This window comes from Eumetopias jubatus, unplaced genomic scaffold (genome assembly GCF_037043125.1).
Source record: "Eumetopias jubatus isolate StellerSeaLion01/CBP00866 unplaced genomic scaffold, mEumJub1_p1.0 scaffold_1, whole genome shotgun sequence".
Classification (NCBI taxonomy): domain Eukaryota; kingdom Metazoa; phylum Chordata; class Mammalia; order Carnivora; family Otariidae; genus Eumetopias; species Eumetopias jubatus.
Window position 1 is genome coordinate 166012998 of NW_028274807.1, and position 13933 is coordinate 166026930.

At 47.7% G+C, this 13933-nt stretch overlaps 1 protein-coding gene across 1 annotated transcript in view; it reads right to left on the bottom strand.

Annotated features, from left to right (window-relative positions):
- SLC6A11 (solute carrier family 6 member 11) overlaps positions 1 to 13933 on the bottom strand; it is a 132765-nt gene that overhangs the window by 93843 nt on the left and 24989 nt on the right. The window contains exon 5 of the mRNA XM_028101756.2: positions 11564 to 11696. Coding sequence (XP_027957557.1) covers positions 11564 to 11696 — 133 coding nt within the window. The remainder of the gene's footprint in view (positions 1 to 11563; positions 11697 to 13933) is intronic.

Below are 13933 nucleotides of genomic sequence, written 5' to 3' on the forward strand. Positions count from 1 at the left end.
AGCAGGTGCTCTGTAACTTGCCAGCAACCCCCCGCCGACTTAGCCATCTACTCCACAGTCTGCCCAGGCTCACATCATCTCTCAGTGCTCCCCTGAACACCCCTTTGAGCCTATGCTCATCACCCTTCCCACATCACCCCTGCCTGGAGCTTCCTAGACATGCCAACCCCAGGTCCTCCTCCCCCTCCAGCATGTTCTGGCTGCCAGGCAACCCCCGCCTCAGTTGTTTTCTCACTAGTGACACCAGCCCGGCCACTGACCTATCACTGCACGCTTCATGCTAACCTTGACAGAAGGGGAAACTGAGGCCCTGAGGGATGAAGTGTGTGGTCATACAGCCAGAGAAGGTCGTGGTGGTCCACCCTGTATCACACAACTGGTAGGTTGTGGGGAGGGACAGTTGACTCCAAACGGTGGCTTATTCTATCCCACTTCATTGCCGTCTTCATCTCCTTTGCCAGATTCTTGAGGGCAGGACACAGAGCACACAGTTCTTTTGTGAGTGCCTAGCACAGTGCTAACATTCACTAGGCACAAAATGAGTACCCACTCGCTTCTGGTTTCGTTCTCCAAAAGCCCTGCACTTGGTCTCACACTGAGGGCAAAGCCGCTCTGACTCTTCTATGCCTGCCATAGGGGAGGGTGGGTTCCCATTTCCCAGGGAGGCCACCCACGTGGGCGAGCTCTGCAGAGTACCGAGGACCGGAGGCGCTGCGCTCCATATGGGTTAACAGTGCCCACTGCCCCCGCCCAGGTCCCCCTCGCAGTGCTCCAACGGGCTTTCTCAGGAGGCGGCCAGCCCTGCAGAACCCCTCCCATCCAGCAACCACTCGGACTTTGGGGGGCCTTTGTGCTTTAATAAAGACGGTATTACTGAGTCGCAAAGCTTCGCTCCTTTCCAACCCTCCACACTGCCAGGGTTCCCGCTAAAGGTGAAGCGCTGTCATTCAAGGCCAAAGAAAGGGTTGAATCAAGATGCTAAACTCTTTTGACTTAATGTGACAATCTACGGCTCTCCCCAAACCACAGTTGTGGGAGAAGCACTCCCAACTGGGCACAAAAACCCCTCGGCAGTGGCTTCGGGTGTCCTGGGGTTCTGGGGGCCCGAGGGCAAGGATCTCCCTGCGCTGGCTGCCTGGGCTCTCTGCATGCATCTCATGAGCGCTCTAGTTTCCTCTCTGAATGCAGACATCAGCCGGGCCACTGGGAGAGCCCTGCCACCAACGCCGTCCCCGCTTGCTTCGGGCTCAACAAAGGCCACTTGAGAGCCCAGAGACAGCGCTGCCCAGTTCCTTCCCTGGGCCTGTTCTCTTCCCTTTCACACATCTTTCCCTTTTATTTCCCCTGCCCCCTTTACTCCTGCTTTATGCCTCATTGAATCCATTAGCCACTTTATAGGGTGCTCCTGAAGAATAAATTTTCTGTGTGGGGCTCCTGGTTGTTTCCCCGCTGGCGGCTCCAACCCGCCTTGGTTTTGGGGGGGTAGGTGGTAGAGAAAAAGGCACACACTCCAGGGAGGAGCCTCCAAGGGCCCCTCAGGCTGTGCCTCCATGAGGCAGCTCTGGGTCAGGCTGCCTGGAGTAGGGGCCCTCACCCGCCCAAGGGCCCCACCATGTTCCTTCCCCATCGTGATGGGCTCTGGTCCCCCAGGAGCTTAGGGCACACAGCTTAAGCCCTGTGAACTTTGGTCTTCTCATCTGCAAAATGGGGGTGAGAGTCATACCTTTCGCACAGGGTTGTTGTGAGGACTCAGTGGGTTAATGTCATGAGGGTTTTCGAACAGGGCCTGGATCAAACAAAGCGCCACTTAAAGCATTTGCTTTACTATTATCATCATGCAGACGACACGGGCTGTTTAAGAGTCCTTGTGCCACCTCCATCTCCTCTACTTGTTGGTGAATGAAGGAAGGGAAAGGGGAAAAAAAAATCATTCAAGGTTATTTGCAGCTGTTTCTGTGTGAGTGCGTCTGTGTGTGTGTCTGTGTGTGCGTGAGTGCGTGCGTGTGTGTGTGTGTGTTTTTTCTCCTGCCTTGGTGTCCTGGAGCTCTGAAAAGAATAAAAACAGAGCCCCAAAGCAGTGAAAAGGCAGGATTCTTCTTAAAATCCCAGCTAATCCTGCAGCTTCCTTTAAAGTGGCAATAGTAGGAGGCGGGGAAGGGACCAGAACTGTTTTTGCAGTGCCCTCCCCTCCCAACGTCTGCTCCTGGAGACCAGGAAATGAGGGGGAAAAATCCATAAATCATTCACCCAGAGGAGGACAGAAGAAGTTGGGCAGAGGAGACAGCAAAGGACAGGAGCCAGCCGGGGAGGGAGTGGGGGATAGCATGAGGGGACACCCTGACTATCCGGGGGGCAGGATGGCTGCCTGCAGAGGGCAGAGGCTGGGGTGAGCCACCCCCATTCAAAAGTCCAAGGACTACAAGTTCTTGAACCCCTGTGCACCTTCTGGCCCCACAGAACAAGGATGCCACACCAAAAGTCGTCTGATGCGACCACTTCTCTCTACTCCGCTGCTGCCTCCGCCTTGGTCACCTGCTAACATGGCTCCTACAGCCTCTCTGTCTCCCACCCACCCAGAGCCAGCTTTTCAGGATGAAAATCAGATTATGCTCCCCCACTTAAGAACTTTCAGTGGCTCTCCATCACACTCGGAATAAAAGCCCAAGCTTTCCCAACAGCCTGCAAGGTCTGACCCCTGCCGATGTCCCCTGCCCCATCTCCTGCCACCACTAACTCTCTCTGTGCCCCAACTTGCTTGGCTGCACATGAACCAGGTCATTCCCATTTGAGAACTCCCCATGTGCTGCTCACCTGGCCAATCCCATCTGAGGGGTTCCCCTGCCCTTGTTCTTTCTTCTCCCAGCCCCGTTTTTCTTCCATCCATAGCATTTCTGTGACTTGTTCATTCTCCATCCCCCCTGCCAGGCTGTAAGCTCCATGGTCATATGGATCACTCACCACTGCAAAGAGCCCCAGCCTGGTACCTGGCACACAGTAAGTGTGCGACAGACACTTACTGGATGCATGAATGAGTGAATGCGCAACGTCTATAGCAAGTGAGCATTTGGATACAAGAAATAGCACATCTGGGGGCTAAAAACGCTGGGGTGAGATATTAAGGATCTTCAGAAGAGCTCCCCATTGCAATTATCACTGTAGCTTTACAGTGTTTGAAACAGGCCATGCTTTGGGTGACAGCTGTTTATGTTAGTTCCTTGTTAAATGGCAAGGAGTCTGCACGAGTTAGTTTAATAGATTACAGATCCACACACATTTTCTGTTAAGTGCCAGAGAGTGAATATTTTAGGCTTTGTAGATCACACAGTCTCTGTCACAACCATTTAACTCTGCAGCACTTAACTCTGCTTACAGAAATGGATGTGGCTATGTTCCAGTAAAACTTTATTTACAAAAACAGGCCATTGGCCTGATTTGGCTAATCCCTGAATTAGACTAAGGTTTAGCAAAGCCACAAAAGAAGGACAACTAGTAATGACCAGATTTTTCCATCTTCAATACGCATACAGGTATTGGGAAAACATTGCAAAACCATGACATTGCTTCACATGCTGTCACTTGATAAAACAGAATGAAGACAGGAACACACAGAACTTATTTGAAATTGCTGTTTCATAGAATATACAGCATTTCGTTTGTATTATTCTGCATGTCAGCAATATGCTTGCACAAGTGGGAAATTCTAAGAGCAATTTTTACTCTGGAGGTACTGGGGAGCCACCGAGGGCTCAATATTTGTTGCATGTGTGGGTGAGTGAGTAGATGGATGGACAACAAAAATGGAGAGGACAAGATGTTTGCCAGGGGGTTACAAAGGGAGACTTGGTCAATAACTGGATGAGACATAAAAGGACAAGATGTCAAAAATGACTTGGTGATTTCAGGCTTATGAGACCAGGCCAGGAGTGGATGGCAGGGATGGTCAAGATGAATTTGGTTGATGAATTAAAAAAATTAAAGAAAACAATAATAACAACAACAAAAAAAGGACAGAGCAAAGTTGGTCTTTTCAACGAATGAACATCGACATGTAAAAAATAAATCTAGACACAGACCTTACTTACATCCTTCACAAAAACTAACTCAAAATGATCACAGACCTAAATATAAAACACAAAACTATAAAGCTCCTAGAAGATAACTGGAGAAAACCCAGCCCCGGCAATGACTTTTTAGACACAACACCAAAGGCAGGATCCATCAAATAGTTGATAGGATACATTTCATTAAAATGAAAAATTTCTGTTCCGCCAAAGATAATGTCAAGAGAGTGAGAAGACAAACCAAAGACTGGAAGAAGACAGTTGCAAGACACACATCTGACAAAGCACTGTTATCTAAAATACACAAAAAACCCTTAAAACTCAACAATAAAAAAGCAGCCCCATTACAAAATGGGCCCAAGACCCTAACAGACACCTCACCAATGAAGATATACAGATGACAAGTAAGCATATGAAAAGATGCTCTTCATCATGCCATCAGAGAAATAAAAATTAAAACAATGAGATACCACTACACACCTACTGGGATGGCCAAAATCCAAAACACTGACAGTACCAAATGTTGGTAAGGATGTAGAGCAATATTAACCATAATTCATTGCTAGTAGGAATGCAAAATGGTACAGCAACTTTGGAAGATAGTTTGGCAGTTTCTTACAAAACAAAACTCTCATTGGGGTGCCTGGGTGGCGCAGTCAGTTAAGTGTCCAACTCCTGGTTTTGGCTTAGGTTGTGATCTCAGGGTCTTGAGACCGAGACCCACACTGGGCTCTGCACTCCATGTAGAGTCTATTTGGGTTCCTCTCACCCTCTCCCTCTGCCTGCCCCCTCCACCATGCTCTCTAAAATAAAGAAATCTCAAAAAGAAAACAAAACAAAACTCACTATACAATCCAGCAATCACACTCCTTGGTATTTATCCAAAGGCGTTGAAAACTTATGCGCACACAAAAATCTGCACACAAATGTTTATAACAGCTTTATTCATAATTGCCAAACTCAGAAGTACCCAAAATGTCTATCAATAGGTGAATGGATATGCGCCCCTATGTTTATTCCAGTATTATTTTCAATAGCTAAGATATGGAAGCAACCTAAGTGTCTTTCAATAAATGGATGGATAAAGAAGCTGGAATGGAATATTACTCAGCTAGAAAAAGAATGAAATCTTACCATTTGCAACAACATGGATGGACCTAGAGGGTATTATGCTAAGCGAAGTAAGTCTGACAGAGAAAGACAAATACCATGATTTCACTTATATATGGAACCTAAAAAACAAAACAAATGAATAAACTAACAAAAAGCAGAATCATATCTATACATCCAGAGAACAAACTGATGGTTGCCAGAGAGGAGGCGGGGTAGGGGCATGGGAGATACAGGGTGGAATGAATAAGTCACAGGCACAAAAGGTAAGCACAGGGAATGGAATGCAGTCAATGGTATTAGATGCTCTTCATCATGCCATCAGAGAAATAAAAATTAAAACAATGAGATACCACTACACACCTACTGGGATGGCCAAAATCCAAAACACCGACAGTACCAAATGTTGGTAAGGTGACAGCAGCTCCACTTGTGGGGAACACAACATAACAGAGAAAGATATTGAATCACCAGGTTGTACACCTGAAACGAATGTAACACTGTGTGTCAACTATACTCAAATAAGCCAATTTTTAAAAAGGTGAATGGATAAACTGTGGTACATCCAGACAATGGAATATTATTCAGTGTTAAAAAGAAAGCCATTGAAAGACATGGAGGAACCTTAAATGCATATTACTAAGTGAAGGAAGCCAATCTGAAAAGGCCACATACCGTATGATTCCAATGATATGGTATTCTGGAAAAGTAGAAGCTGTGGAGACAGTCAAAAGATGAGTGGTTGCCAGGGGTTGAGCGCGGGGGAGATGGAAAGGTGGAGCATAAAGGATTTTTAGGGCAGTGAGACTATTCTGTAGGATACTCTAAGGGTGGATACCTGTCATTACACATTCATCCAAATGCCCAGAATGTACAGCATCAAGAGTGAGTCCTCATGGAAATTACAGACTTTGGGTGATGATGACGCATCGGTGTAGGTTTATCAATTACAGCAAATGCCCAACTCTGGTGGGGGATTTTGATAACGGGAAGGTTACACATGTGTAGAGGCGGGGGATATATGGGAAATCTCTGTACTTCCTGCTCTATTTTGCTGTGAATCTAAAACTTCTCTAAAAAATAAAGTCTTTAAAAACAAACTACAAAAACCAAGGACACAGAAAAATCACAAAGATGTCTCCATGTTGTGGTCAATTGATTTCAATTATGCAGAGTAAAACTGTTCATCATCCAGAAGATGATAATGTACAAACAGCTTGGAAGTTTCCTCCTGAAGAAAGCAAGTATCTTAGAATCCTACATCTTTGCAGAATTTATTAAATAATTGAGAAAGGTTTTTATTTATTTTTCTAATCCAGATTTCTAGCATTTCCAATAGTGCTTAAAGAGAGAAAAAAAAAATCACGTGCAGAACTAAAACCGTAGCTGTTGGACTTGGGTAGGGAAATAAACAGCTTTCGGAGTACCTACTATGTGCTCAGAACTACAATCAACATGTTCACACTGAGCCTGGACTCCCAGCTGGGGGCATGAGAAGAGATGAGGATCAGGCTTAGGGAAGGCAGACAGACTTGGGCTTGAATCCCAGCTCTGCTCCTTCCAAACAGGGTGGCCTTGGGCAAAGCGTGCAACCTCTCTGGGCCTCTACTTCCTTATTTGTAAAACAGAGTTTTAACTTGAAAACCAAGATGCCTCCCAGCTCTGACATGCTACACTCCAATATTCCCGAGCCAATTCTCAGCCATTAGAACCCCCACATTCGTAGCATCTGATTCTCCAACTGTTCTATTGTGAATGCTAGCAGTAATACACTGAATTGCGATTGCTTACCTGTCTGTGCCTGCTCTGCTAGGCTGCTTGCTCTCTGGGGACAAGATTGCCCACCATCCTCTCTACTGCATCCCAGCACCTTGCAGGGAGCCCCAGGTGCAGGTGGAATTCATTCATTCCACAAATCCTTATTAAAGAACAGTTATGTGGCACCTTGCTATGTTCTGAAGCTGGAACGGAGTTGGTGTCTCTCCAACCCAGAGCAGCTTCTTCTGAGAGGAGAGGTTGCTCACTCTGATCCTGGGGAGATCCTGAAGGCTGGCCTCTGTGACATCAGAGGACTGTAAAGCACTTGACTGGGGTGTGGGATAGGACTGAACTGAAGGACATCTGTGGATACTGTCCGTGGAGGGGGCGGGGGATGCTAATGCCAGGGCAAACTCAGGAACCCACGTGCTGCCTGTTGAGGGGCTGGAGTGGGGCTGGGCCTTCACCTGAGGCCTTGTCACAGACTCATCTGTGATCTACTCACAGACCTGATCCCAAATCTCCACATAGTCACCAGCCAGCAGGTTGAGCCTGCAATGTCTGCCTCCAGGAGCAGGGGCCATGTTCGTTGAATTAAGTTAAAGCTGGGGTTATAGTTTTTACCTTGGATATAAGAGGGGACCAGGAAGCTTTTCTCAAGTTAACGAAATTTCAGAATTTCTGCTGAAGTCTGAGTATGGGAAGCAGGCTGGAACTCAGCCATGTCCTGGACAAGAGCAGAAAAACAGGGTTCTCCTTCCTTGGACAGCCTCATGAAAGCGGCTCTGGCCAGGGCCCCACAGGCAAGAGACAGGGGCGGCAGCTGCTCACCACTCAGGAAGACTCAGATGACCTGTGTTTATTTTTAGCTGTTTTTGTACAGAACGTGAAAAACCTTTGGACTCTAGGCTTGTGTCCAAGGTGAGGTGAACAATAAACAGTAAGAAAAGCATCAGCCCCTCTCTTGAGAAGACACTGTGTGCCGACTGGGGACTCCTGGTCCCCTAAAACTGTCAGAACCTCATCATTTATAAACAGCTGAGGAGCTGGGCCACCCGGCTCTAGTTCCTGACCTGACACTTGTCACTTACTGCATGACCTTGGGTAAGTCCCTTCCGCTCTCTGAGCCTCAGTTTCCCGAATGACAAAATAAAGGTGGGGGTGGACCAGATAATTTCCAAGAAATCACGTAGCTCTGGAAAACCGTATCCCATCCTGGATGCTAACCCTGGTCTTGAGCATAAAATAGGGGGAAGAGCCCCTGAAACCCAGCCTTCAGGAAAATGCTTAATTGGCTCATCTGATTTCAGTATTTCCCTTAAAAGCACCAGCTAGATCCAGCGGCAACCAACAACCACTGAGTACCTACTATGCGCTAAGCTATCTCATTAACCTCTTTATAACCAGCCCATAAGAAAACTGTCAGTGTCCCTACATCCCAGACAACAGGCAAGATGGTACACTCATCCAAGGCACAGGCTGTGTGGTCACAAAGGTGTGGGGTCCGCTTCCTACCTGAGGGTCCATAAGCAAGTTACTTACTTACTGCCACAAGCTTTGGTTTCCTCACCTGGAACAGAGATCATGATTGTCTGTCCCCTGGACTTGTGCCATGATCTGAATGGAGTGGGCATGGGAAGCACTCAGTGATGACTGACCATTACTATTACGAGCACTACGATCGCTGCCATCATTACTTTGTCTGCTGGAGACGAGAACAAGCAGGCTCAGGCAGAATGTGTGAAAGGACAGCACTCGAAATATCACAATTGTCTAAAATTTGATCAAGTCCAAAGACAGTTAAGATGGAAGCAGCTCTGGGTTAGTGCGGAGGTACAAAGTCTTCATGCAACTGAGCCCAGGCTCCTGAACCCCTTACCCTCTGGGTCTCCACCTATAACACAGAGGTAATACCTCCCCAGGTTGTGGGATTCTGTGTGCTAGTGTGGATGAAAAAACTCCTGGCAGAGTGTGCAGTGAGCAGAAGGCTGTGGATGAATGTTCTCTCCCATGCCTTCCCGTATGCCTCTTGTGAAATCTCCAAGAAAGCAACCTGGTCCTTCCTTGAAACCCAGTTCCTGCATTAGAATTCTCGACAGACAAGCTTGATGGCCCAGCCAATGGCAAGTGGCCCTATCGTGCATGGGACTCAGCTTCCTCCTGAGGGCTGAGTGGAACCAAATTTTGCTGGGGACCATATCCTGGGCCCAAGAACTCAGGGCCACCTGTGCACGTGGATGACCCAAGCACGTGCATGCACTAACACCTTGTCCAACGGCCCTCAAACCCCACTGCACACAACTGCCACCCAGCCAAGCCCACTGGCCTTGGCACTGACTCCCAGGAAAGTTATAATCGTGATAGAAGCAATCATAGTATCAACCATGACACCTCCTCCCTTCCCTTTACAGTTCACAAAGCACTCGCACATATGTTAACTGGGTAGGGTAGAGGCTATGTTTTATTCATCTTTAGATATCCACTGAATAATGCTGGGTAGAGATACCCAGAAACTACTTCTCAAATGAATAAATTTTATCTTTATAACAAGATTTTTTAAAGATCTCCCCATTATTCAGCACTTGCCATTAATTACCCATCCTGTAAGATTGGAATATGTATCTTTGCATCTCATCCTTGCAACCACCCCATGAGACAAGCCTCATATCAATCTCCATTTTGCAGAGAAGGAAACGGAGGCTCAGAGAAGTTAAGCGACGTGCTAAGGTCACAGCTAATGAATGACAGACCTGAGATGTGAATCCTGATTCCAGACTCTGGTACCCCTCTAAGTCATTCTCCTCCTCTTTAGCCAGAAGAGGCAGCAAGAAGGGGAACAGGAGCAAAGTGTATATAGTCTAAAGAAGTATGTCAATAATGCACTGATTTTTAGATTTAGAAAAACAGAAAAATCCTATTACTTTCATGATACAAACTAGAAAAAGCAAAGATCAGCAAAGTCATCTTGGCTGACAGGACATGAGTCTCTGTTCTTTCTCTGATCCCCCAGGCACATTTATGATTCCTTTCTAGTACATCCTCAGCTCCCTTAGAGCCCACAGCATGGGGGCTTGTTGGTATCTGTTTTCTTCTCTCCTAACTTCCCTCCAGCAGGTCCACCCACCTGTCAAACACTTACCACCGCGGGAGCTGAAGGAATCATCTTTTGTAAAAGGACCCAGAGTTAAGTTCCCATTTCCTTGGAGGTTTGACCTCCAGCCCCTGACCCAGCCAATAGCTTAGAATAAAGGTGATGAGCAAATGCCTCCCAGAAACAAGCAGGCAAGGAGTGATCAGGGTGAACCAGGAGTAAGTAAATCTTCATGTCCTCTTTCACACAAGAAAAAATGGAATTTCACAAATGTGAAATGGTCTTGTCTCAGAAGACACTAATGGGACTGACATGCAGCCAGAGGGTCAGGGCAATAGGAAATGGTGGAGACTGTGGCCAAGCAGAGTGTCCCTAGAAGGGGGCAGATGCTGCTCACCTCAGCCAGATGCTGCTGTGTAGGCATGCAGGCCCAGCGTCACCAAAACTTTCAACTTTCCAAAGGATACCAGGTTCGTATTTCCTTTTTCAACATGAACTCTCTGGATTTTTAAATGTTGGCAACTAATTCTTTACTTTCTTTTCTTGAATAAAACACACGAGTGGGCTGGACTTGTCCATGAGCTACACATACAACCTCTGTATTGATCCTCGTGGCACAGATGGCTGTGCTAAAGACGTCCCCCTGCTCGCCTACATTTCAAGCCTCCTTGGCAGGTAGGTGAGGCCATGCCTTAGGTGTAGGCCAGATGCCTGTGGTAACCCCCTGACCAGGCCCGTTGAGAGTCGGCTGCCTCCTCCCATTTCTCCTCCCCGAGGAGATAGAGGCCCTGGAGGCTACATGGTACAGATGGTACAGCCAGGCAACCAGATGGAAGCATCTGCCCTTCCCTCCACACACTCCAGGTGGGTGAGGTCTTGGGGCCTGTCAGTGTAGGCAGCCAGCATCGCCTGCCCTCACGCACACCTGGAGCACATATCTTCATTACAAAAACCACATGGTAGTAGTTTAGCGCTTCCAGTGTTCAAAGCACTTTACCTCCCCTTTCCTTGCACAGCTCTCCATGAGACAGGACAGGATTCAGAAGAAAGATGAATCAAAACAGGACTCTTAAATACAGAGAACAAACTGATGGTTGACCGAGGACCGGTGGGTGGGGGATGGGTGAAAACGGTGAAGGGGACACTGATGGTGATGAGCACAGAGTCATGTATGCAATGGTTGAATCATGAGATTGCACGCCTGACACGAATAGAACACTGTTTGTTCCTTACACATGAATAAAAAAATTTTAAAAAGAAAAAAAAAGAGGATAGGATTCGTTATTTCACAGATGAGCAACCTGAGGCTCAGAAGGCAGAACTGAACAGTCCTGAGGTGTGTGACAGGTAAGTGGTACCCTGGGATTCTAGCTCTAGGCTCCTGAGTGGACTCCCAGTCCAGTGCTCCTCCTACCACCCCCACAGAAGAGCTGACTTCTGCAGTGTGAACTCCCTGGCACTCTCTGGGTCACCTGTGATCTCGTACAAGGACAGCTCATGTCCTCCCCTGCCGTGGCTAGTTGTTTCAAGATGCACCTCTTACCTTTCCTGTGGACTTGGTCCCCTTCCAGATGCAGAAGTAGCAGATGGTCCAGGCTGCCAGGAGACACAAGGCCAGCTCCCAGCGGAGGTTCCCAATGTGCTCGATCCCATCTGAGATGGCCAAGACCCGGCGCCTGCAGAGGGGAGTAGGGAGAGTCACGGGGGCTGGAGATCCACCCTGACCCCACCCCCGGCAAAGCTAGTGCTATAGAGGGGCAGGGATGGGCCACCCACTCATTCACCTGCCCTCCACCATTTGCCGAGCACCTCCTCTGAGACAAACCCAGGGCCAGCTCTGGGAACCCCAGAGAAGAACAAGACCCAGGCCTCTGTTGTCATGGATTCACTCATGGGGGAAAAGACAGGCCAGTTAGCAGATGGTTTACGATAAGCATGACAAGGGCTATAACAGAGGAAGTTGTAGGGACTCTGGAAAGACCAAGAAGCATCTAGTCTATCTCAAGGTTGCCGGCAGACTGCAGGACTATACGTACACATTCCAGGTCCCTCCCTGAGCTGGAGCAATTATACATCCCTAGCCTGCTGAACTAAACAGTGGACACTGAACTTGCTTTGGCCCATGGCACCTGTGTGACTCTCAGAGCCAGGTGGTGTGGTTCGCCAGCTTCCCTTTTCCCTACTGTTGTTGTCATGACAGGGTATGTATCAAGATGAAGCCTCTAGAATCCTGAGTTCCCAAGTGACTACATGAGCCCTTCTGCTACCCCTTGTCGAAGATGTTGTGTGAGCAAGAAAGCAACTTTGTTGCTCTAAGCTACTGAGATCTTTGGAGGTATTTGTTATTGTGGCAAAAAACAACCAGTCCTGACTGATACAGGGGGTCCGGGAAAGCCTTTTGGAAGAAGTGATATTTGAGCTACACTGGGAAGGGTGATGGAATTTAGTCAGGAGAGAGAGGGAGTGAAGGTGGTTTCAGATCGAGGGAACAGCCAGAACACGGGGCATGGGATACCTGGGGAAAGCTGGAGCACAGGGATCAGAAGGGAAAAGCAGAAAAGGTAAACAGAGGAGTGTCCCTGGGAGCCTTGAATAGCATGCAGAGAGCAGGGACGTCCCAGAGGGCCCAGGCCACAGGAGGGGGAGGACCCCTGGCTACACTGAGCCAATGCTTCCAGCCACAATCTTCCTTCAGAACCCATCAATTCTTCAGGGTTGACACAGGCCTGGCTCCCAGAGCCCACGCCTGGGGTTTGTGTTTCTTTAAAGTCAAACTCGCCACGCTCCATATTGTGCAGAACCGTGGCACCAACACAAACCCCCTCCAAACTCACTCCACGAACCCCATTCTGGCTGCCAAACCACCCCCGCTGGACCACGCCAGTTGCCTCAGCACTCTGGGAACGTCCTTTGAGCAAGCAGCTCCCATCCCACCAAGCATGAAAGCCTCCCTCAGTGTCTGTCTCCCTGGGAATCTGCTCAGGGCCTGATTCTGCATTAATTACCCAATGACACCAATTAGCACTGGTCTACAGGCTCCCTCCGGCCCCAATCCCTGCTGGAGAAATCAGGCAGGCCCCCAAACAAAATTGGGCTGTGTGTGGCTGTGGATTTACTTGAAAGGAAACCAGCCTTCAGACTTATAGCCAGAAGTGGGAATAGCCACCTAAAAACACATTTATTGAGCACCTACTATGTACCAGGCACTATATTAATACTGCAGATAAAAAGGTAAGCATGTATGGCTCTTGCCCTCTACTAGTATAAGTTGGACAACAACAACAAAAAAAGTCCAAGTTATTTAAGGAAGGAGAAAGCCACATAGTTATAATAGGTTTTTTTTTTTTTTTTTAAGATTTATTTATTTGAGAGAGAGAGAGCAGGAGCAGAAGGGTCAGAGGGAGAGGAGAGAATCTCAAGCAGGCTCTGAGCTCAGCTCAGTCACACAACCCTGAGATCATGACTTGAGCAGAAACCAAGTCTGACACTTAACCGACTGCACCACGCAGGTGCCCCAGCAACAGGTTTTTTTGTGTTTTGTTTCATTTCTTATGTCTTAGTAGTCTTTGGCTTTAATTCCTTTAAGAACTACAGGCCATTAAATAAAACCTTCAAGAGTATCTATTATCATAACAGAGTAGTGGGTCTCAGAGCATGGTCTTTGTGGAGTGATTGCTAAAAATACAAAAATTCCTGCACCTCGTCCCAGACCCGCTGAGCCTGAATCTTGCTGTATGATTCCCTGGCAGATGCATGTTGCCACATTTCCCCGAGGACTGCTTATGCATGATAAGGCTTCTACACTACAGAAGTAGAGTTTCCTAGCTATGAAGGAATGACCTACAAACTCCACCTGAATAGTATTTTTGAAGAGGACCTAGGGATGGTGTCTGGTATCCTTTGAGAAGCTACT